The sequence below is a fragment of the Asterias amurensis genome, chromosome 8 (genome assembly GCF_032118995.1).
Source record: "Asterias amurensis chromosome 8, ASM3211899v1".
NCBI lineage: Eukaryota > Metazoa > Echinodermata > Asteroidea > Forcipulatida > Asteriidae > Asterias > Asterias amurensis.
In genome coordinates this window covers 20,480,251-20,502,284 of record NC_092655.1, presented here as the reverse complement: position 1 = coordinate 20,502,284, position 22,034 = coordinate 20,480,251, and the positions used below count along the sequence as shown (strand labels likewise).

Below are 22,034 nucleotides of genomic sequence, written 5' to 3'. Positions count from 1 at the left end.
CATGACCTATCGGCCTCTTTTACACTTTCGTCCCGTTTTATTGCAAAAAAAGTTTATATTTGTATAATTTGCAACTAATAATTCGCAGCAGGGGAAATCATGCGAATTATTCGCAGCAGATACAGATTTGTGACGTCAGTATTGTGACAACAACAACAACGTGGATTCTTCGTCCATTACAAACCATTAACTAGTCTTCCAATGCGAGTCGCAAAAAGACCCGACTAACTGCCCCCCCCCTCCCTCCAATTTTATCTTATCTCGATAAGTACTAGGTGCAATTTAATAAAAACAATACCATCTTTAAGGAGGTTTTCTTCTACGATTCTCTATTTATTTTTCACACTCACATTTCCACAATCTATATTATGATCTACACGAATACAAATATTGAACACTTCCTGGACCAATCATGCAGCTTGTTAGAAACTTTTAGCACGAGTCAATTTGTGGGATGAGTTTGATGGGGGACAGAATTTTATATGGTACAGAATGACACTTTAGAGGCAACATATGAGATTCTGTATGCCAGTCATCGCCTTGCTGCCCCTCAAAACTTTTGATCAACAGTGCCATGTCCACCAACACAACAAAATACTTTATACTATCAACAGCTCTTCGTTACAAGTCAGTTTTTATGCTGACGATTATTTTGAGTATAAATTTCCAATAGTGTCCAGTGCCTTTAAGCTTCTACGAATAGTTTAAAAACCTGAATATTACAATAAAATGAATTCGTTATCATAGATAGTCTTTATCAATTTCTCTCTTAAATCTAAAATATTTTTTAGACATGTTTTGAATAAATAGAATATTATTATAGGCCTATTTTATTATAATGTTAATTTTCTGAATAACTTTAAATAATACATTTTTTCCTGAACAATTGAATATTGAGAAACTATTATTAAAATGCACTGTAAATATCAATTATTTGTTTACACTGACTAAACATTTTCTGTTAATAACTCATTACTTTCATTCATGGTTTAAGTAGACGATTTCTGTGAAATGTTTTCCCATGTCTGGAATTACACACAGGCAATCTCCTCTTGTTGCCCCGTCTTTGCCTTGGTGCCCCTTAAAATGTTTCCCATAAAGAAACTTTTTAAGATTGCTCCAGAATTCCACAGTGTTGTAGAACTTGGAACATGTACTCAAGTACCATTTTGATAGTACTTGTACTCAAACAGCAACAATAACCCATGTACCCAATATCATGTACTTGATAACATCCACGTACTTGGTACTCAGCTGTTGAACTCAGTACTCGGATATCAGAATACTTGGCACTTATCTTAGACCTAAGTACTAGGTACTCAGCACTCGTACACTGTACTCATACTCAGAGACCTAAGTAATTGGTACTCAGCTGTTGAACTCAGTACTCAGATGTCAGAATACTTGGCACTTATCTTAGACTTAAGTACTAGGTACTCAGCACTCATACACTTGTATTCATACTCAGAGAACCAAGAATTGGTACTCAGCTCTCGGACACTCATACTCGATGGCTTTAAGTACTTGAGTACTTCTCAGTCACCTTAGTACTCAGCAGTACTTAGCAGTCGGCTGAAACAAAGTATAGGACTAAAACACTGACTAAAATTCCCGACTTAAGCAGTGCCATGGATTGGGCCCTAGTCCTCTCAAAATGAAGTATTTGTTATGGAGGAGGGTTCATGACGTGAAGGGAAATCCAACACCCAAACCACACAAAATATAAAATATTTCAAATTGTTTACCATAAATAAAACTATAATTACTATAACATTATTCACCATCTATTCAATACTTGAAACAATCTACTTTTAATTTTATGTAAATACAATAGAGGTAAAATATGTTTTGATACAATAGTCTTAAAATTTTATAATCTTTTTGTGAATTCCTTTTTAGACGTCTTGGTAAGATAATGGACAAATTGCATTTTTTAGTAATTTTTTAAATAACTTTTGGTTGAACAAGAAAAATTTACTTGACAGGGTCTTGAACTCGTGACCTCCGGATTAACGTTCCTGTCCTCTTCCAACTGAGCTATCTAGCCCTTATTCTGGCATTCTCCCTATTTTTCTCCAATATCTATGTGTTGGGGTTCGAGTCCCGCTATAGTAAATTTTTCTTTGATCAACCCAAAATTGAATACATTTTGTACAAATAATAAACATATAAGTACTTTTTAGGACTCTATCTGTAAGCAGAAAGGCCATGGAAACAAAAACATTCTAAAACGTGTTGAAAACCAAACAAAACATAAATAGTAAGTAGATATGTGAGATACATGTAGGTGATGTTTCAACTTCCTGAACAAAAAAAATATAATGTAAGAGATTAACTATAAAAGTATTTTTTAAAGCTTAATATTAAAAATATAATTCATAGCAAAATGGCAAAGAAATGGCACTTAATATGTAACCTTTGAAGCGCTTGGATTTTGAAAATGTTCTTATTTGGCAAGATTTTTTCATGAAGTTGACATCTTAAAATTCATAGTTAAAGTAAAGGTATGTTTAGATAATCAAATCACAGACAGACAGAAAATGTTGAATTGCAAATTAATTGTAAATTATGGAAACCACCTCAGTGTACTCCCTAAAAGTGGTCCGCTGGCCAAATGCCAGCTACATGTAAAACACCTGTGCCCAATTTCACAAAGCCAGTAGGGCCTAACCATAAAACCTTACTAAGCATAGACAAATCTTGCTTAACAGAAACTGGTTTCCAGCCACAAATCCATAAAGTTTGCACTGTTGCAACTGGTGCCCCACTAATTGTTAGCTTTAACAAGATAACAAATATTTGCTAAGCAGTATTGGTTTTGCTTAGCAGCATTATGAAATTTGGCCCAGAGGAGCAGTTAGAATTCTCTCCTAGTGGTCCTCTGGCTAGTTTAGGAAGGAAACCAATGACTGTTTCATTTGAAAGATTGACTTGTGAAAAAAAAAACCAGACTTGTGAAATGACAACTGGGCCTAATTTCGTAAAGCCTGTAAGCACAAAAAATTTGCTTAGCATGAAATGTATTCCTTGATAAAAACATGATTACCAACCAAATTTCTATTTGTTGCACATTGCTTGTTACTGGTTATTCAGCTGTTGGTTGCTTATCCTGAAAATCACGTGGACATTTTGTTGGTAATCCTGTTTTTATCAAGGAAGAAAATTCATGCTAAGCAGTGTAAGCACATTTTTCTGCTTACAGGCTTTATGAAACTGTATAGTATAGCCACAGGCTTGCAATGATAATTAATTAACACAGTCCCCCTTTAAAGTCCCCCTTTAAAGCAAATCATTGATAAATGTCAAAGACCTGTTTGCGCACTGTATGTGACCCTACATAAACATGAAAAAATACTTTTGTATTCAACTGACTCAATTGACAAAATACATTGTTTTCATTATGCTGTTTGCAATCACCAGGTTTTGAACTCATTTCTCAAAAACGACAGCATTTCAATTTTTTTAATTTTTTTTTAGACAAATTAAATGTACATCATGACCAGCTTTATACATACAATCCATGAGCAAGATACTTTACCATAATTGCTTTGAACTTGGGATGAGACATTAAGCCATACACGTAAGTCCTGTGTTCTAGGATTGATAGTGCACATTAAAGAACTCTTTTCATGGAAGAGTAGTTGGGGTTAACCCTGGGTCCAATTTCATAGAGCTACATAAGCACAAAATGTTGCTTTAAAGCAAAAAAATCCTTCCTTAAGAAAATCAGATTACCAGCAAAGACTCCACTCAACTGTTATGCTAAGTAAACAACAGTCAAATACCAGTCACAGTCTTTAAATTCAGAGCGTCCACTACCTTTCGTGCATATATAGGCAAGTAGCAGGCTACTATGACTAAGAATGTGACATTTTAGGCTATAACCTTTTCGCAAATACTTAGCTAGACCAGGATGCACCTCATTCCACGCCTAATGCGCGTGTATAGAGTATTCAATGACTATGCACGCGTATCGAGTATTCCACGTGTAATGCGTGCATACCAAGCATTTGCGGAGTCCATGGTAGGTTTGCAAAGTTTGCTTGAAGATAATGGGTGTTGACCTTCTTAGTGGACCTCATTGTTTTTCGTTTCTAGGTTTCTTTGGGAGACAATAAGATTCATGTCCGGTCTTTTGGCTTAATCAGTGGTCACTCATAAGTCACTCTGAGTCGTAACCATGGGCATTCGGCTCTCCATTGTCAAGCAGGCTGGTCGTTCCAAATTCAATGTTATCTCTTCCGTCTACAGTTTTCATCTCCCTGTAGTGAAGGGTAGAATGTCCCGTCGCCTTTAAAATCAAGAATGAGATGCCGTACACCAACACGATAAGACAGACATCTACCAGAAGATGCCAGACAAACGCCTCCGTAAGAAACATCAAGTTGCTGTGATCTTCATCGTCCCACTGCTTCCCGGATGGTGGCCAGTAGAGGACAGACCCAACCTGGAAGAACCAAGTTCCTTGGAGAAGGGCTGCCGTACAACGCATGATGCGGAATCGTTCCTCCTTAGGGAAGAAGGCTTCACCGAGTGTAAAGAGCATACAGGCCGAGATTGCCAACACAAGAAGGTTATGGAGGTGTACGTCGATGGCTGGGCGACCCACGGTGTGGAAGTGGAATAACATTCCTTCAACGAAGAAGGCCACAGCACCAAGAAGCTTGGTGTACTTCTCCGCGTGGGGCATGCAGGTTTTGGAGAAAATTACCACAATACCGTACAGTGAGAAGAATGAGTACATAGCACAGTGCTGCCATACATGGGTGTTGGCAAACTTCCCATCATCATCGTAAATTATCCACTTTGGATAGGGATAAAAGTTCTCTGCAATGAAGCCAATTATACCGGCGAGTAGCACCGCAACGCCCTCGATAGGCAGGCGGTGCAGAGCGCGAAATAGACGGCCTCTCGGTTTCACCCGTCCATGGTCGAGTGCTACTCGTTGGTAAGCAAACTGTACCATCCACCACACAGCGAACACCATAAAAAATGCACCTGGCAAAGCATGTCCAGCAAACGTGCCCATACCTCAGTTCCACAATCACACTATATACTCACAAGTTTACTGTTTTTGTTGATCTCAACTCCAAACTTTGACGGGCAGTATGTTTTCCCAAAAATTCCGATCAGCTCTCGTAGACGACAGAATGTCTGATTTCCTGAGATCTAAAGCCGAATTTGTATGAAGGATCTTTGTGTTGTGCGGCACCATACTAACGTGAACTTGAACTTATTCTTCTACTTAGTGCTTTGACCTCGTGTTGTAAAATTAACCACAACACCGTACAGGATCCTTCACTTGGGGTAACCCCCTTTTGCTGAGGGTCCTTATCTCTACCGCAGCTAGCTGTCACCGGGGTTTATTATTGTTTTGGGGGTTGGGGGTCATGAGGCGTGGCTTGGGTTCAAGCATGGGGGGTTCAAGGTTCAAGGTTTTGGGCTGTGATTAGAGATCGGTGGCTAGCTTTGATGTGGGGTCCGGTGGGGGGGGGGGGGGGGGGGTGATGGGGACGCCACTATCCCTCCATCCTCAATGCTATTTAAATAATCTAAGCCCTTCTTCCATCATCCCCTATATATGGATTTATATTCAGATAGGGATAGGGGTATCTTTTGTATCTCTACTGCAAACTTTGTGACATAATACTTATCAGTCAGTCAGCTCCGTCATATATTGGATAGGATATTTAAAGTATCTCTTGGTTTATTGCAACATTTGGGACTTTTGGGGCTCATCCCTACTTATCATGCAATCTGAAACAGCAGGGTCCATGGGTAAGGACTGGTATGGTCATGGAGGTAGAATGGTACTTAGGATTAGGGATAGGTAACTTCTATTGCAAACTTTGGGACAAATGCTTACCATCAGCTCCCATCCGATCAAGTCTTTGCTATAATACTCTAATCGGACAACATTGTCTCAATATGGTTGGGTTAGAGTAAGGGCCACAGTAGGTTGAGGTCAAGGAAAAGAGAAGTCTATACCTTTTGTTTTCAATTTTTTGACAAATTCTTTTCAGCTCCAATCCCATCCCAATTTCAATCATGTAATAAGGATAGAGTTATTGGTTAGGGAGGGTGCCTGTTATTTGAAAACTTTTGAACAAATGCTTAGGAGCTACCAGTTCACATCCCCGTTCATGCAATTTGGATAGGGTAATAAAAACTTAAAAACCAAAGAAATTATCTTAAAAAAAAAAAAAAATTAATATCTTAACATTGTTGACGGACTATGAATGGAATTCGGAAAAAAGTTTCACACAAAGTGATGATTCATCTGTATTACTTTATCAATTCAAATCAAAACAATTACAAATTTAAACCAAAAAGAACGACGATCTGTAAATTATTTCCTGAACACAAAATTGAAGTTGACTTTTTCTTTTTTATTGTGTGAAATCACATTTAAACATCTTAAGTGAATTTTCCCCCACAACCTAGCACTCCCCCAACAATATGTGATTCTGCCCCTGTACCTCTGTGCAGTATTTAAAACAAAACAATACAATTATCCAATCAATTAAGTTAAGATATCACTGTAATATAACATTACAATTCGGCAGTTTAACATAAAATTACACATACTATTATTTTTCAGAAATAAAGTAAGTTTTAAAAATTTGATTTTGGTTTTCTATACATTGATTAGTTTTACAAGTTTTTGTACAACTTCACCAAAACATAAGAGCAACTGAACTTACATGTAGGTGCATTGTATAATGAGGGTGTCAGGAAAAAGGCCAGATCCAACTGAACTATTCGATTAGACAGAGATGGTTCCCTTTTATATTTTATCATGAATAAGTTTCAGTTCTAAGGAGTGGCTGCTCAATGTTCCGACATCCCTATAGTCCAACAACCCATAGGATTCGAACTGCCTCTAGCTGCCGGGCAACCTCGGTAGTCTAGTTGGTAAGACACTGCTCTAGAATTGCAAGGGTCGTGAGTTCGAATCCCACCCGAGGAACATGCCTGTGATATTTGTTCACAGGACGTGGGAAAGTACTGAGTATACAGTGTTAACACACATCGGTGTATGGGTAAAAACCAAAATTAGTATTCTTCATCCCCGATGCAAATTTAACATCTATTATAACCCATAGTCCATCTTCTGAATCCCCCTGCCTGGTGAACATACTGTACATTTCCAAGGGTGTTGGAGAGGAACATAACCTTCTAAAGCCCTGGGTCCAACTTCATAAAGCCTTTATAAAGCACCCAAAAATTGCTCAGCACAAAAAACTGTTGCTTAGCAAGGTTACCAAGCCAGAACACCATTCAGAAACCATTGCTGCGCTGGTACTTGGTAATTATTTTGCTTAGCCAAGAGTTTTTGCTGCTTTAGCAGTTTTGTGAAATTTTGCCCTTGTTGCTTGAAAAAAACAAACCTGACCAAAGTTTTAGTTTGTTTTTGTCTTGTCGTCATTTATATAAGCAGTATCATAATCACCTACAAAAACTATCGGATAAACATGGTCTAATAGGGTTGATGATGGTATTCAAGAAAGTATGTTGTCATGAATAGTTGAAGCATGGTTGAGGGAAACAGTACAACGCCCAGGGTCATCTTGCACTTCTAAAACTCCTTCATTCTCACGTGTCATACAAGTTAGTACAATTATATAAAATTAAAAAAATTAAGTACAATTATGTATTTGCCTTTTTTCCCTCCAGTTTTTGGGGCATGATTTCTACCAAACCAAACATTGGTATACTCTCTGGTACCTGTGTGCAAAATTCTATCATGAGATTGCATGTAACCAAATTTTCTTCCTTCATGCCGACACTAAGTCCACAGGAGAAATGCCAACATTTTGCACGTTGACATCAGAACTTTAGTTTTCGTACAACAATCAGAGCCTACTTTAGAATTCAACTATGAAAAAAGTTGTCCATATTAATCCGAGAACCCCCACAGTACACAAGACATGGGATTTTCACATAAAACGCAAACAGAGGAAACCCAAGAACCCAATACTAAGCACAGAAAAGTGTTGCTGAACAGAAACAGATTACCAGCCAAAATTACATTAGTTTACATTGTTGCAACTGGTGCCCCACTTATTTTTCGGTTAGCAAAGAAATAGCAGTGTTTTCTGCTTAACAGCCGGGGTGTCGGCCGAAACCAAAAGGATGTCTGCTTGTCTTTTGGATTTCTTAATTGGCGACACTTGGTTTTTTACTAGAGGGTGCAACAGTGATTGGCTAGGAGGGACTGGGCAAGTTTCTGAATTTGGTTTTGATGTTTGTTTGATATCTTTTCTCCAATAATTTGAATTACAATATCTGCAACCAAGTCAACAAAATGAGCATCGCCAACCAAGACCAGTCTTTTTATAGTACAGTCATAGAGCTATGAGCACAGTGTATCTCAATTTGGAAATTGAACAGCCATGTTTTTATAATATTATAAAGACAAACTGTTTTTATATTTTAGACACACAGGTGTACATGTGTGTCTAACAACCTGATGGGGGCCTTAGCAACTTTCACTGTTTGCCCTCAAATTCCTGATGATTTCAAACATTCTAAGCTTGGTCTGTTGTTCAAACATTCAGAACTTCAGCCCTTGTTTTTTACATTCCTATTAAGTTTCATGGTACGTGACAACTGCAAAACATCTACAAGCCTCAACTTGCGTCTTTATTCAGTTGTATAGTTTCTAACAAGCATGGTTAACAGCTGCTTATTTATAGAAATTGTACAATTTCTTTGTCTTGTTAGAGAGACAATTACGAAAAAGGGGGAGGCTAACAAGCTTTTTAATGAGACACAAAAAGAGGGATTGCTAGTATTGGTGGGGTTGGGAATTTGCTAATGAACAACAGATCTAACTCATGCTTAGAATGTTCGAGATCCTCCCATCCTCCCAAAGGGAAACACCCATCTTCCGATATCCCTTTGATTTTTTACACTGGTGACGCATACAAATGTTTGTTCCTAAACCCAACCATATCGTGTAGATAACAAGTGGCTATCGAAACATAGGGGTGTCAATACATGTAGCAGGCGCCCTCCTTCCAGGTGACTTTAATATGCCCTACTCGGCTAAATCAATCACAAGAACCATCTCTGCCCTCACAGGTACCTATTTACCCCTGGGTGGAGAGAAGCAATTAACGTTAAGTGTCTTACTCAGGGACACAAGTGTCATGACCGGGATTCCAACCCACACTCTGCTGAACAGAAGCACCAGAGCTTGAGTTCGGTGCTCTTATCCGCTCGGCCACGACACCCTACATACACGGTTAAGGTGTCGGAACATACATGTTCATGTGTAAGTGTGAAACCAGGGCCCAATTTCATGGAGCTGCCTTAGAACAAAATGTTGCTATTAAAGCAAAAAATCCTTGCTTAGTATAATCAGATTACCGGCCAAGACTCCACTTATTATGCTAAGCAAACAAAAGCTGAATACCACTCATAAGCAATGTAATGTCATGACATTTTGGCCAGTAACATGTGTACAATAAGCAAGCTATTTTCGTGCTTAGGCAATTTCTTTTTGCTCAAGCAGCTCCATGAAATTTTCCCCCAGGTCTGCAGCCTTCATGTGTACATAAGAATCAAAATCCAAAATGCACTTGCGGAAGTACATAGAGTTATACACTGCATATAAGAACTAGAGGGCGCACTGGCCTATACGCGACCCGGCATGTGAGCAGGCAGCAATTTTCTAACTTGAACAAACAGGCATTGCATAGCGTGTGTATGTGCGGCAATTTTGTAAGTTGAAAAAACAGCATCCATAGCGTTCAATAAACGCAAACTGCCACGTGTGTTTCTTATTCAACGCGCGTACATAATGGCGCGCGCGTTTCTCCTTGCGGTCCTGTCACGTTTGTGCAAGCAGCATCACCAGTGTGCCCTCTAGTTCTTATATAACTCTATGGGGAAGTACAAGATCCGTTATTTACCAATCACTTTGACGCTGTATTAAGGGAAAGGAAATTTAACACGCAAGAAAGTTTCATAACTTGTTTTGCTCAACAACAAAAAAACTTCACATTCAGGTGATAGAGTTCCATAAAATCTGACATTGAACTGAAAGAAACAGATACTTCCTGCCTGAGTACTCAAAGAATACGGTTACCAGCGTCTGATGAAATTCTTTCAACTTCCTTGATGAAACCATTTGGTAACAAAATATACTAGTTTTAAAATAGAATTGTTACTTAACAATCAGAACAAATTGTATAAGACAGTCATGGAAGTAAAATGTTAATTTCAATATAGGCAAATATGCCATCTTGTGGACAAAAATAAGTTTGAATCTAACATAATGTGTTCCACTTCTTGCTTAACAGGAAGTGTTTTGGGTTTTCTTATTTTTTACCGTCATGTCAAGCGTTCGCAAAATTTTTTTTTGAGAGTACAGTACATGTACACTTAATTAGTTAAGTACATAGTTTTTGATGTACTCTAGAAAACTTAAAGGAAGACCCAAACTGATGCTATGAACGGCTGTAAATTAACTAAGTGCATAAGCTTGGCTTTGGCTACTTGGTTCTTGTGATTGATTTAGCCGAGTAGCGCATATTAATGTTGCACAGGCTGCATACTCCCCAACAGGGAGCTGAGATGATTTAAGGAGTGAATTAAGGCCCAGTGACCAGGGGTAATAATGTGAAGCGCTTTGGGACGCCCCCGGGTGTGAAAAGCGCTATATAAAAAAGGGTTATTATTATTATTACTTTGTGCTGTCAACACAATTTACTGTAAACTACATACATGTATGGATGTTAACTTGTTCGTCATCATGCATTGTTTCTAGAAAACTAAATCATTAATGTGTAATATCTTTTGAATCGGATTGATAATACTACAATACTAGCTACAATGTAGAACGGTGACAACAATTTCTCTACATGTATATTGTGGCAGCATCACAAAAGAATTGAATGTATAATGAACCAAATGAATTTCAATAACAATTTATAATATAATGTAATGGAACTATAAAAGTACTCAAAATGATTGGATGCTGAACTCCTTGTAACACTACAGAAAGACATAGACTACCGTCACCTGAAAACATTACAAAATTCAAATTACATGTAATCACCATGAACACACAAAAAACACAGTTTCTATTGACACCACATCAATTTGAACTGATAAAAATTAATTTTGGACATAGAGTTACATTTTTTATATTTACATAAATTTGTATAGTACCGATAATTACTTATATTATAATATTAACAATCGTAATTGGACATTTATACCAGGTGTTTTATACCAAGGGCCGTCAAGGTTTTTAGTTTTATCAGTATGTTTTGTAAACTGAAACTTGTGCCTTCACATGAACGAAGATGTGCATGTACACCTAGCACTAGCATTCTTGACTAGCCTACAGCAAAACTCTGATTGCCCACCTGTACTGGGATATAATCATCACGAAAATCCAACTATTTATTTATTTCATTATTTTTTTCTTCAGAAAAACATGTCATTTATGAATTGGATTTTGATTAATTTTGTGTAAGCTAACATGTATTTGGCACCTAACCACCTTTTGACATATGAAATTTCAATTAGCAACCTATTGACCCATTTCATCTGACGTCATCATCAGAAAAATCTTGAATGCGCCATACTGGTGGGCAATTTCACTGTACATTTTCATATATAACTCTATGCATTGAGTATGCTGTGCGTTTTGCAGTGAGGTGCACGTTTTTGGCGACACGGCGCTAATACACGTAAACCTAACTGCCCACCAACATGGTGAGCGTGGCATTGGTCGCCGCGTGTGACACGCGTGCAAGGGGTCAATAGCACTGATGAACTGATGATCTGTTTAGTAAGTTTTGGTGCTGCCTATAACAAATTGGTCTTCAAACGTCTGCACGAGGTCACAAAACTTTATGCTAAGTCTACCTGTGCAAGATTTCTTGTGTTAGTAATGCACAACTTTACAGGATAAATGTTAAGCATAAAGTTCGGTAAAATGGGCAGATGACCACCAGAATAAGCCATTTGCAAGTTAGATTTGAATATTTTCTTGTACACTGACTTTCACAGTCACAATGTAGCGCTTTCATTTGAATTCCGCGGACTAACTAAAGAGACAGTTGCTATGTCAAATAGTTCGGGGCAAGCTATTTGTATAGCAACCTCAAAATGAGCAAACCCTGGTACCATTGTGCCATGATACACATCCATTCAGAACCCTGTATGGGTGCTCACCATCTCTTACATTTACAACATCGTAAGCAAAAGCTTGCCCCTAATCTTGTAACATTCATTGCACATCATTGTACCAGACAAAATTAAAATCTAACACGCAAATAGCTTATTACATGTAGGTTAATTCAATCAACCATTGTGGGAATCAAAATCTTTCTTACATTTGCAGCTTTTTTTGCGCAGACATTCATTTCAAGATATTTTGCCTTAAAGTTTGTCAAAACAAAATCAAAATTATTTAGTAATAATGAAAACTCTGTGGACCTTTTTTATGTATGATTTTCTTTAAGCTTAAAAGCAGAACGCGAAGAGCCAAGCCACCTTAAGATGAGTAAAATATTATATCACACAGTGAGTAATTCCGGTGAATTTGAAAACTCATCTCAAGATGTTTCTTAGAGCTTGCTGAACTGAGGCCCTAATCACTATCAATATCGGATCCACATCGGCTTGGCTCACCATTCTTCAGCAGTGTCCTGTCGTCAAATTCTATTTCTTCCAAGCCGTTCTTCATCGGTCGGTAGCGTACGCCCATCGTGCCGGTCATCCTGAGGATCATGCCGACGACCCCATAAACGATGACCATGATGATGATGTCAAACAGAAGATGCCAGGCGAAGGCGACCGTGATAAACATCATATTAATATGATCTTCTTCATCCCACGGTTCCCCAGACGGCGGCCAGTAGAGAATCGTACCGACCTGAAAGAACCAGGTGCCCTGCAGGAGGGTAGACGTGTATCGCATGATGCGGATCCGCTCATCCTTTGGGTGCCAGATTTCACAGACCGAGAGCAGCACGCAGAACCCGATTGCGATGACCAGGAGATTGTGGAGGTGGACGTCAAGACCGGGTCTACCATGGGTGTGAAAATGAAACAGCATCCCCTCGATGAAGAATGCCAGCGCGCCAAAGACCTTGGTGTACTTCTCGGCGTGGGGCATGCAGGTCTTGGATAGGATGGTTACCAAACCGTACATGGAGAAGAAGGTGTACATGGTGCAGTGTTGCCACTCTGCTGGATGCTTGAACTGGCCATCGGAACCGATCAGTGTCCACTTTGGGATCGGGTACATCATCTCTGCTATGAATCCGATGATCCCAGCACACATGATAGTTATACCCTCGATGGGCAAGCGATGAAGCACACGAAGGATTCGAGTGCCTGGTTTCAGCCGGCCATTGTCCAGGGCAACTTTCTCATAAGTGAACTGAATCATCCACCAAATTGCGAACACAATAAAGAAGCCCCCTGGCAAAGCATGTCCAGGCCATGTCCCCATGGTTCAGGAAAGGGTACAAGTTATATCTAAACACGAAAAGAAAAAAGAAGAAGATGTACCGTTTAACTGAGAACACTGCTAAACTACAATACAGGAAAGTTGTGTAAAAAAAAAGGTTTTTCATGGAGAGGGTTGTCATTGTGTTTTTGGTTGGGGGTGTTCGTTTTTTTTTTTTGCATAATGCTGGTACACAAGGCCAAACAGTAAGAATATGTTTTCATGGAAGTGCTTGCTTAGACACATTACATTAGAATACATTAATTATTGTAATAAAAACATGAACTATTAGTTCATTAGAGCTCATTGTGAATGATGTGTAAACCGAAACAGGTCAACTCGTACCCAAGTCAACTCGTACCCAAGTCAACTCGTACCCAAAATATTGTACCCAAGTCAACTCGTACCAAAGTCAACTCGTACCTAGGTCAACTCGTACCCAGGTCAACTCGTACCCAAGTCAACTCGTACCGTACAACGTACATTGTATGCCGAAACGGAGAATTTCCGTGCGGCGTGATTTTGTAAGCGATAGGAAATAAAAATGATGTTCTACCATCATATGGAGCTCACTTTTATTAATAATAATCTCACGAATTTCGTTTTTAATAATGTTTGTTCATCTCATTTCTGCCTTTTTTCCGCTAGGATATTCATTCAGATCCATTGTGGTTTCTTTTAAATTCCTGTGTTGAGAAGGGTCGCCGTGAAAGGCGTTGAGCAGATCAGATGCACACTAGTTCTTCGTATCAAGGAGGTATAAATATTTCGACCTCCATGCTTATGAGACCAATTATTTTCAATGAAAAAATATACTATGTATAAAACGCAACCCTTCATGTTTACCTGGGTGTTTTTCCTGTTAAAGTGTTCCCAAAAGAAAATTTCATGGTAAGAATTCATTCAATTCTGCGTTATGTTCTGATTATCGTTTTCCGATTCAAACAAGTACATTTTAACAAATATACTGTTCCACTTTTTCCAACCAAAACACTTTGCTAAAGTTCTTATTATCTTTTTCCGGATAAAAAAACCAAAAAAATTCATTCTAACAAGCCTATATTAAAAAAAAAGTTCTCTGATTAATTTTCCCCACCGATAGGGCCTAAGTAAAAAAAAAACTGCAACATGAAAAAAACCCAAGAAAACAAAATCATTGCAACAATGAATAGCTAAATGTATGATTAACAATATAAATAAATAAATTAAACTACAATATTTATCAATACGAGTAAAAAAAAATTGTAAACATTTATTTGGGTGCGAGTTGACTTGGGTACGAGTTGACTCAGGTACGAGTTGACTCGGGTACAAGTTGACTTAGGTACGAGTTGACTTGGGTACAAGTTGACTTAGGTACGAGTTGACTTGGGTACGAGTTGACTTGGGTACGAGTTGACTTGGGTACGAGTTGACTTGGGTACGAGATGACCCGAATTCGTGTAAACCAGTTGCTACACCTACAGACAGCATTCCATTCATTCCCATGGGCAAGCGAATGGCTTGCATATTGGGCATGTTCACACGCATTTCTGGTTCAGGTTTATGGATATTTGGGATAACTATCCGTATGGCGCCACCAAGTTTTCACTCATTTTTACAAAAAGGAATAAGTCATTGAGGTAAATTACTAGCTGCGGCGGCCGTCGGGGGGAGGAGGTTACATTATCGCATTATTTCATTCGAACGAATGAAATATTTGCTCACGGACGAGGAAGCCTTATAATATATATAGTTTGTTTCTAGACATGCTAGAAGTAGGCCATGTCATGCATGTGAGGGGGGGGGGTAGACTTTTTATGAATATTAATGAAGGGTTGTAACTATGCTGGGCGCTGGGCATGCTGGGTGCTACTTATTCCTTCAAAAATCAAAACTGTCTGTGGTGGCACCCGCTTCGCATCCCACCACCATTCCAGGATGCTGTGTACAGTATGAGGCGTGCCACTTTTGTTTTAAACAGTTCATCACATGATCAACGTCCGAGCCGAGGTCATATGATTGTTGGATGGATCATGGATCAACATGTTGACGCAAGAAAAGACATGGGTTGTTGGATGTGTTTCGACGGTGACGGTGAGTGTTTGTGAATTTGTAAATGTTTTCATTCATTTTAATCGCTTGCTTCGCACTTAAGTAACTGCTCTACGTCAATATACGAACAAAATGTTAAAAAGAAGACTACAAACCTGACAGAATCGTGTCAAATTTCTGGTGTAGTGGCCGTTTGGTTTACCTGCATACGTGCGTTTACGTGATTATTGTATTTCGCAAGCAAAAAAGAGCAGGTCGGCAGTAATTCGGAGGGCGCCCTCAAGCGGCATTGCCTGGATGGCCATAACATTACGTTTGTGGGTGGGAAGGGGGGGGGGGTGTTCAATGCTTGAAAAATTGGTAGATGGAATGTTTCATTTTTTGATTAATAGAACGTTTGTTCATAGATAAATTGTTTTCCCTTTCTTTAATCAAACAAATGAACCAACTTTCACAGTCTCCTGGTTCTTCCCTGGAAATGCACAATGGTTCATCATGTGAGAAGTGAAAAGCCAAGTCCTTCAAAAAGGAACCATTGCAAAAAGAAATCATATTGCACTAGTTTTTATAACAAGGTAGAAAAGGGGACACCCAAGAGTTCACCCAAGTTACTATAAAGCAACACTATTTGTAAGAAAAATCTACTTCAGTCCAAGAGTTTTGTCCTCTTCAAGGAAGAGTAAAGCCCAATAGGATGTTTTATTATTACCATTGGTTACATGAAATCCGGTTAAATATAAATACAATATATATAAAATATATAACTATGATACAGTTCGGTCAAAAACAGATTGACATATTCTTCATACTTTGATCAAAAAGCTCTATTATCATAATGATTATAAAATAAGTGATTAAAATATTAAGAGTGACAAATTGTTGGTCAAGTGCATTCAATCTAGCAATGAACGAAAGGTCATTACATACAGACACTGGCCACTATTGGTAACTGTCAAAGACCAGTCTTTTCACTTGGTGTATCTCAACAATATGCACAAAATAAAAACCCTGTGAAAATTTGACCTCAATTGGTCGTCGAAGTTGCGAGATAATAATGGAAGAAAAAACACCCTTGTCACACGAAGTTGTGTGCTTTCAGATGCTTGATTTTGAGACCTCAAAATCAAATTTAAACATTTTAGTGGAAACTACGTTTCTTCAGAGGGAGCCGTTTCTCACAATGTTTTATACTATCAACAGCCCTCCATTACAAGTAAGTTTTTATCCTAACAATTCTTCTTCAACCATTTGAAGGCTGCACTTTATAAGGAAGAAGAATATATACCGATAGTGTCCAGTGTCTTTAAATAAAAAATTTGTATGATTTGAACAAAAATGTTAAAATCAACAAATAAATGTTTTACTTAAGAAAACAATGTTTCTAGTTGCTGAACAAAAAAATTACTTTGAAGTATACTCTTGAAATATAAACCTGTTAACCAAGAGCTCCAAAATAATGCAAATACATTTTCATAAAATCCCTACAAATTCAACTAATGACCTTAAAAAGTCCTGAGCCAGAGAAGTTATATAACAAATTATGTAATAAATTTAGATTGGACAAAAGGGGAACATTGCTTTTACCAAGTTGGTTATAAAAACTTAAGTGTCAATATTTTGGATAAACGTTGATCTCTTTTTACATATATAAAATTACCTGAAACATATTGTTAGCTTGACATTTTCTAAATATTCTAAATGTTTTGTCAATTCTTCACAAAAACCATGCATTAATCTTTCTGTCATTTTGAGCAAAACAATAATAATAATAAAACAGACAGATGTGTTTCTGGACAAGGTGCATTTCAAATGTGTGCAAGGCTACACATTTTTAGGCAAAATGTACTTATGTACTTATTAAAGCAAATTTTGCCTTAAAAAATGCAATTTGCAATTTTTGCCTAAAATGTGCGCAAGTAATTTGTAAGATTTGCCTAAAAAATGTGTGCCTTGTGTAATTTGAAGATTTTACCAGAAAGTGTGTGTTTGAAGATTTTGCTTAAAAATGTATGTAATGCTTTTATAGCCTTGTGTCATTTGAAGATTTTGGCTAAAAAAAGTGTGCAAGACTAAATCTTTGTGTAATTTGAAGATTTTGCCAAAAAAAGTGTGCAACACTATAAACTTGTGTAATTTGACAATTTTGCCTAAAAATATGTGTATAGCCTTGTGTAATTTGAAGATTTTGCCAACAAATGTGTGCAATTTGGCGAAAAAATGTGTGCGAGACCACCTTGTGTAATTTGCAAATTTTTCCTAAAATGTGTGCAAGATTTTACCGAAAAAATGTGTGCAACTATATTCTTGTGTTATTTGAAGAATTGCAAATAATGTGGCAAGATTTTGCCAAAAAATGTGTACTTTGCAAGTTTTGCTTATCATATGAAGATTTTGCCTAAAAAAGTGTGCAAGACTCTTTGTGATTTGAAGATTTTACAAAAAAATGTGTGCAAGACATAGTCTTGTGTAATTTGAAGATTTTACCAAATGATGTGTGCAACACTAAAGCCTTGTGTAATTTGCAAATTTTACCTAAAATGTGTGCAAGCCTTGTGTAATTTGAAGATTTTACAAAAAAAATGTGTGCAACACTATATATAGCCTTGTGTAATTTGAAGATTTTGCAAACAATTGTGTGCAAGTCTATAGCCTTGTGTAATTTGAAGATTTTACCAAAAAATCTGTGAAAGACTATGGCCTTGTGTAATTTGAAGATTTTACAAAAAAATGTATGAAAATTGAAGATTTTGCCTTAAAAATGTGTGCAAGACTATAGCCTTTTTTAATTTGAAGATTTTACCAAAATTTGTGTGCCTTGTGTAATTTGAAGATTTTACCTAAAAATGTGGGCAAGACCATAGACTTGTGTAATTTGAAGATTTTACAAAAAAATGTGTGCAAGACTATAGCCTTGTGTAATTTGAAGATTTTACAAAAAAAATGTGTGCAAGACCATAGACTTGTGTAATTTGAAGATTTTACCTAAAAATGTGTGCAAGACTATAGCCTTGTGTAATTTGAAGATTTTACCTAAAAATGTGTGTAAGACTATAGCCTTGTGTAATTTGAAGATTTTACCTAAAAATGTGTGCAAGACTATAGCCTTGTGTAATTTGAAGATTTTACCTAAAAATGTGGGCAAGACCATAGACTTGTGTAATTTGAAGATTTTACAAAAAAATGTGTGCAAGACCATAGACTTGTGTAATTTGAAGATTTTACCTAAAAATGTGTGCAAGACCATAGCCTTGTGTAATTTGAAGATTTTACAAAAAAATGTGTGCAAGACTATAGCCTTGTGTAATTTGAAGATTTTACAAAAAAATGTGTGCAAGACCATAGACTTGTGTAATTTGAAGATTTTACCTAAAAATGTGTGCAAGACTATAAGCCTTGTGTAATTTGAAGATTTTACCTAAAAATGTGTGTAAGACTATAGCCTTGTGTAATTTGAAGATTTTACCTAAAAATGTGTGCAAGACTATAGCCTTGTGTAATTTGAAGATTTTGCCGAAAAATGTGTGTAAGACTATAGCCTTGTGTAATTTGAAGATTTTACCGAAAAATGTGTGTAAGACTATATAGCCTTGTGTAATTTGAAGATTTTGCCCAAAAATATGTGTAAGACTTTAGCCTTGTGTAATTTGAAGATTTTGCTTAAAAATCTGTGTAAGACTATAGCCTTGTGAAATTTGCAAGTTTTGCCTAAAATGTGTGCAAGACTATAGCCTTGTTTCATTTGAAGATTTTGCAAAAAAATGTGTAATTTGCAAATTTCCCCAAAACATGTGTGTAATTTGAAGAATTTGCTTAAAAATGTGTGTAAGGCTTTGCCTACAAATGTTTAATTGGCAAATTTTTCCTAAAAAGGTGTAATTTGCAAGTTTTGCCTAAATTATGTACATAACCTTATGTAATTTGCATAAAAAAGTTCAAAGCCTTGTTTAATTATCAAATACTGCCTGCCTTGTGTACTTATCAAATTTTGCCCAAAAATGTGTCGCCTTGTGTGATTTTGCCTTAAAGTGAGTAATTTGCTAACTTTGCAGTGCCTTTAACGGGGTACAACTTTATAAAAATTTGAAATCAAGTAATAAACTTACCCAGTCAGTTCCCCTTGTGGTTTAACAAAAGTCTGTTAAATGATGCACAGTTTACTATAGTACAATTGTTTTCCTTGTTTTGTATATGTATATTAAACGATTGAAAAGTTTTTAAAAACTGTCGAAAATTATTGCTCTCCTTTCCTTCTTGTATGACTAAGCTTGCTTAAAGCCAGTGGACACTATTGGTAATTACTCAAAATAATTATTAGCATAAAACCTCACTTGGTAACGAGTAATGGGGAGAGGTTGACATTGTGAGAAACGGCTCCTTCTGAAGTAGTGCAGTTTTCGAGAGAGTTAATTTTCCACGCATTTCAAGACCTCAGATTTAGAATTTGAAGTCTCGAAATCAAGCATCTGAAAGCACACAACTTTGTCAATGTGTGACAAGGGTGTTTTTTCTTTCACTATTATCTCGCAACTTTGACGACCAATTGAGCTATAAAATTGTTATTTTATGCATATGTTGAGATACACCAAGTGAGAAGACTGGTCTTTGACAATTACCAATAGTGTCCAGTGTCTTAAATAGTGTGGGCAAACCATTCACTAGATAGTACAGGAGGCCAACGCTAAGCCCAGCAAGACTCTACGCAGTGTTTTTCCAATTATCAAAGGCACATCTAAGAAACCAAAAATTAATGACTCAGCTGTTTTTCTTAAACAGTCCATGTCCGGTACAAGGGGTTGCCGAACACCATGGAAATTCTTCTGTGCTATGATGGTTCATGCCCGGTACTAGTGGTTACTGCAAACCATGGATTTAATTCCGTGCAATGAAGGTTTTGGTGAAAGATTTCCATCCGGGGACACTTAAAGATGCTATGTCAGATTTGTTGGCCGATTTGACCCCCCAAAATTGATTTAAAATTCAATTTTGATGGGGGTCGAGAAAGTTACAAGCTTTCATTTGAGCCATTGCTCGAAAAAAGTCCGCCAATTATTAGTAGCAGTGAAATAAAGTGCTCAAATTTTGTTTTTGTCGGGATCCCGACAATATATCACATGACCAATTCTTATGTGTTTTATAAGAAACGTTTCAAATTTTTGTCATGGTTCCTGACAATTAAAAGTAAAAGTTAAACTTTGATACTCTTTGACATACCATTCACTAAAAAAAAAATCAATTATTTAATGTTTGGGGCCAAAGATCTGACATAGCATCTTTAATTACATATAATACACTTTACTGACGCAATAATGTTTACATTCTTTGTTTACATACGTCACTACATACGTTCCAACCGGTTTCTTTCACCTTCATCTTAATGCTTTATTTTAATTTTGTTATTGTGCGTTACTCTGCGCCTTGAATACCCTTGAAAAGGCCACATAAAAATAAAAAATTGTTGATCGTCCTTTTTTTTTTTTGCAGATGGGGGAGGGAGGGAGGTTTTTTTTTTTTTTTTGACATGCCAAATGAAATCAATAATAAAGAAATCATCACAATCCCTATAAAACAGAGGGTTTGTGTGTTTTTGATGTTTTCAATAGTTTCGTCAAACAAATTTAACTCCTAGATGACATTTTCTGTAAACTTTTTTAAACAACTGAGCACAGTGTAGCCCAAGTAAATATTTGAAGAATTGTTCTTGTCTTGCCAAGAAAAATATCAGCTGAGAAATCTGGGCAATAAATGTATAAAGAGATATCAAAATAAAAGAACACAATGTCAGACCATGACCTCAGCACCAGTCCTTGACACTTCTGCACAACATTTCTGCCACGCCTAGTATCCTGCTTTTTCAACCATTTTTTTGACCGAAAGTATCATTGAAAAGTTTGTTTTTTATGATTAAAAAAAAAAAAAAAAAAAAAAAAAATGGGGTCGGGGGGTTTTGAATGGTCGGGCGGGGACGAACAACAACTTTTTTTTTTTAATGTGGCCTTATAATAATATTATTATTGTTTACCAGAGTTCATACATTTGTTTCCCTCCTCGACAGCATCTTGGGAATATAGAATATGGAAGGCTTGGGAAGTTTAACGGGTCTTGGTCTGAGATTATTCGCTGGGGAGTCGTTGAAAACAGCATCCTCTTCAGAACCATCTTGGCTTGGGAAGTCGGGACCTTTTTACAAAAGAAAAGTAACATCAATTACTTCAGGGGTGAGAGCCATTAGTAACGAAAAAGTCTGAAACTTGGATACAAATTCAAAGGTATGTTGAAATGATGCCATTTCTACCGTTTGGAAACCCATGGGGTTATAGATTCCAAGGAGCTTTTGGAAACAGTATCCAATGCACTCTAGAAGTAGACAAATTAGCAGGATTTCTTTAGTTGTGGAAAATAATATTGTCTGATTTTCTTCACCAGGCTGACATAAAAAGTCTGAATTCAGCAAAAAAGTCTGAACAATCTCATTCCTGTTAATACTTATAACCAAACCAAATAAACATCTAGTTACTAGTTTTTG

General features: G+C 37.1%; 3 protein-coding genes across 4 annotated transcripts in view; all 3 read right to left on the bottom strand.

Annotated features, from left to right (window-relative positions):
* Positions 1-333: 333 nt before the first annotated feature.
* LOC139940550 (transmembrane protein 45B-like) lies at positions 334-5,252 on the bottom strand. Its single transcript, XM_071936854.1, has one exon. It carries the CDS (start codon positions 5,027-5,029, stop codon positions 4,163-4,165), a length of 867 nt encoding a protein of 288 aa, XP_071792955.1. The 5' UTR covers positions 5,030-5,252; the 3' UTR covers positions 334-4,162.
* Positions 5,253-6,318: 1,066 nt separating this feature from the next.
* Positions 6,319-15,757, bottom strand: LOC139940549 (transmembrane protein 45B-like). Its single transcript, XM_071936853.1, has 2 exons — positions 15,667-15,757; positions 6,319-13,506 (listed from the first exon to the last, which is right to left on the bottom strand). Exon 2 carries the CDS (start codon positions 13,478-13,480, stop codon positions 12,614-12,616), a length of 867 nt encoding a protein of 288 aa, XP_071792954.1. The 5' UTR covers positions 13,481-13,506; positions 15,667-15,757; the 3' UTR covers positions 6,319-12,613.
* Positions 15,758-16,207: 450 nt separating this feature from the next.
* LOC139940543 (rhotekin-like) overlaps positions 16,208-22,034 on the bottom strand; it is a 54,171-nt gene continuing 48,344 nt past the window's right edge. The window contains exon 11 of one of the 2 annotated variants that reach the window (XM_071936847.1): positions 16,208-21,688. In XM_071936847.1, the coding sequence (XP_071792948.1) occupies positions 21,537-21,688 (152 nt within the window). In that variant the 3' untranslated portion in view covers positions 16,208-21,536. The remainder of the gene's footprint in view (positions 21,689-22,034) is intronic. The other variant, XM_071936846.1, reaches the window with a different exon arrangement.

What these genes read in the sequence shown, in the direction of transcription:
- LOC139940550 (XM_071936854.1), bottom strand. Translation starts at nt 5,029, where the DNA reads ATGGGCACGTTTGCTGGACATGCTTTGCCAGGTGCATTTTTTATGGTG.
- LOC139940549 (XM_071936853.1), bottom strand. Translation starts at nt 13,480, where the DNA reads ATGGGGACATGGCCTGGACATGCTTTGCCAGGGGGCTTCTTTATTGTG.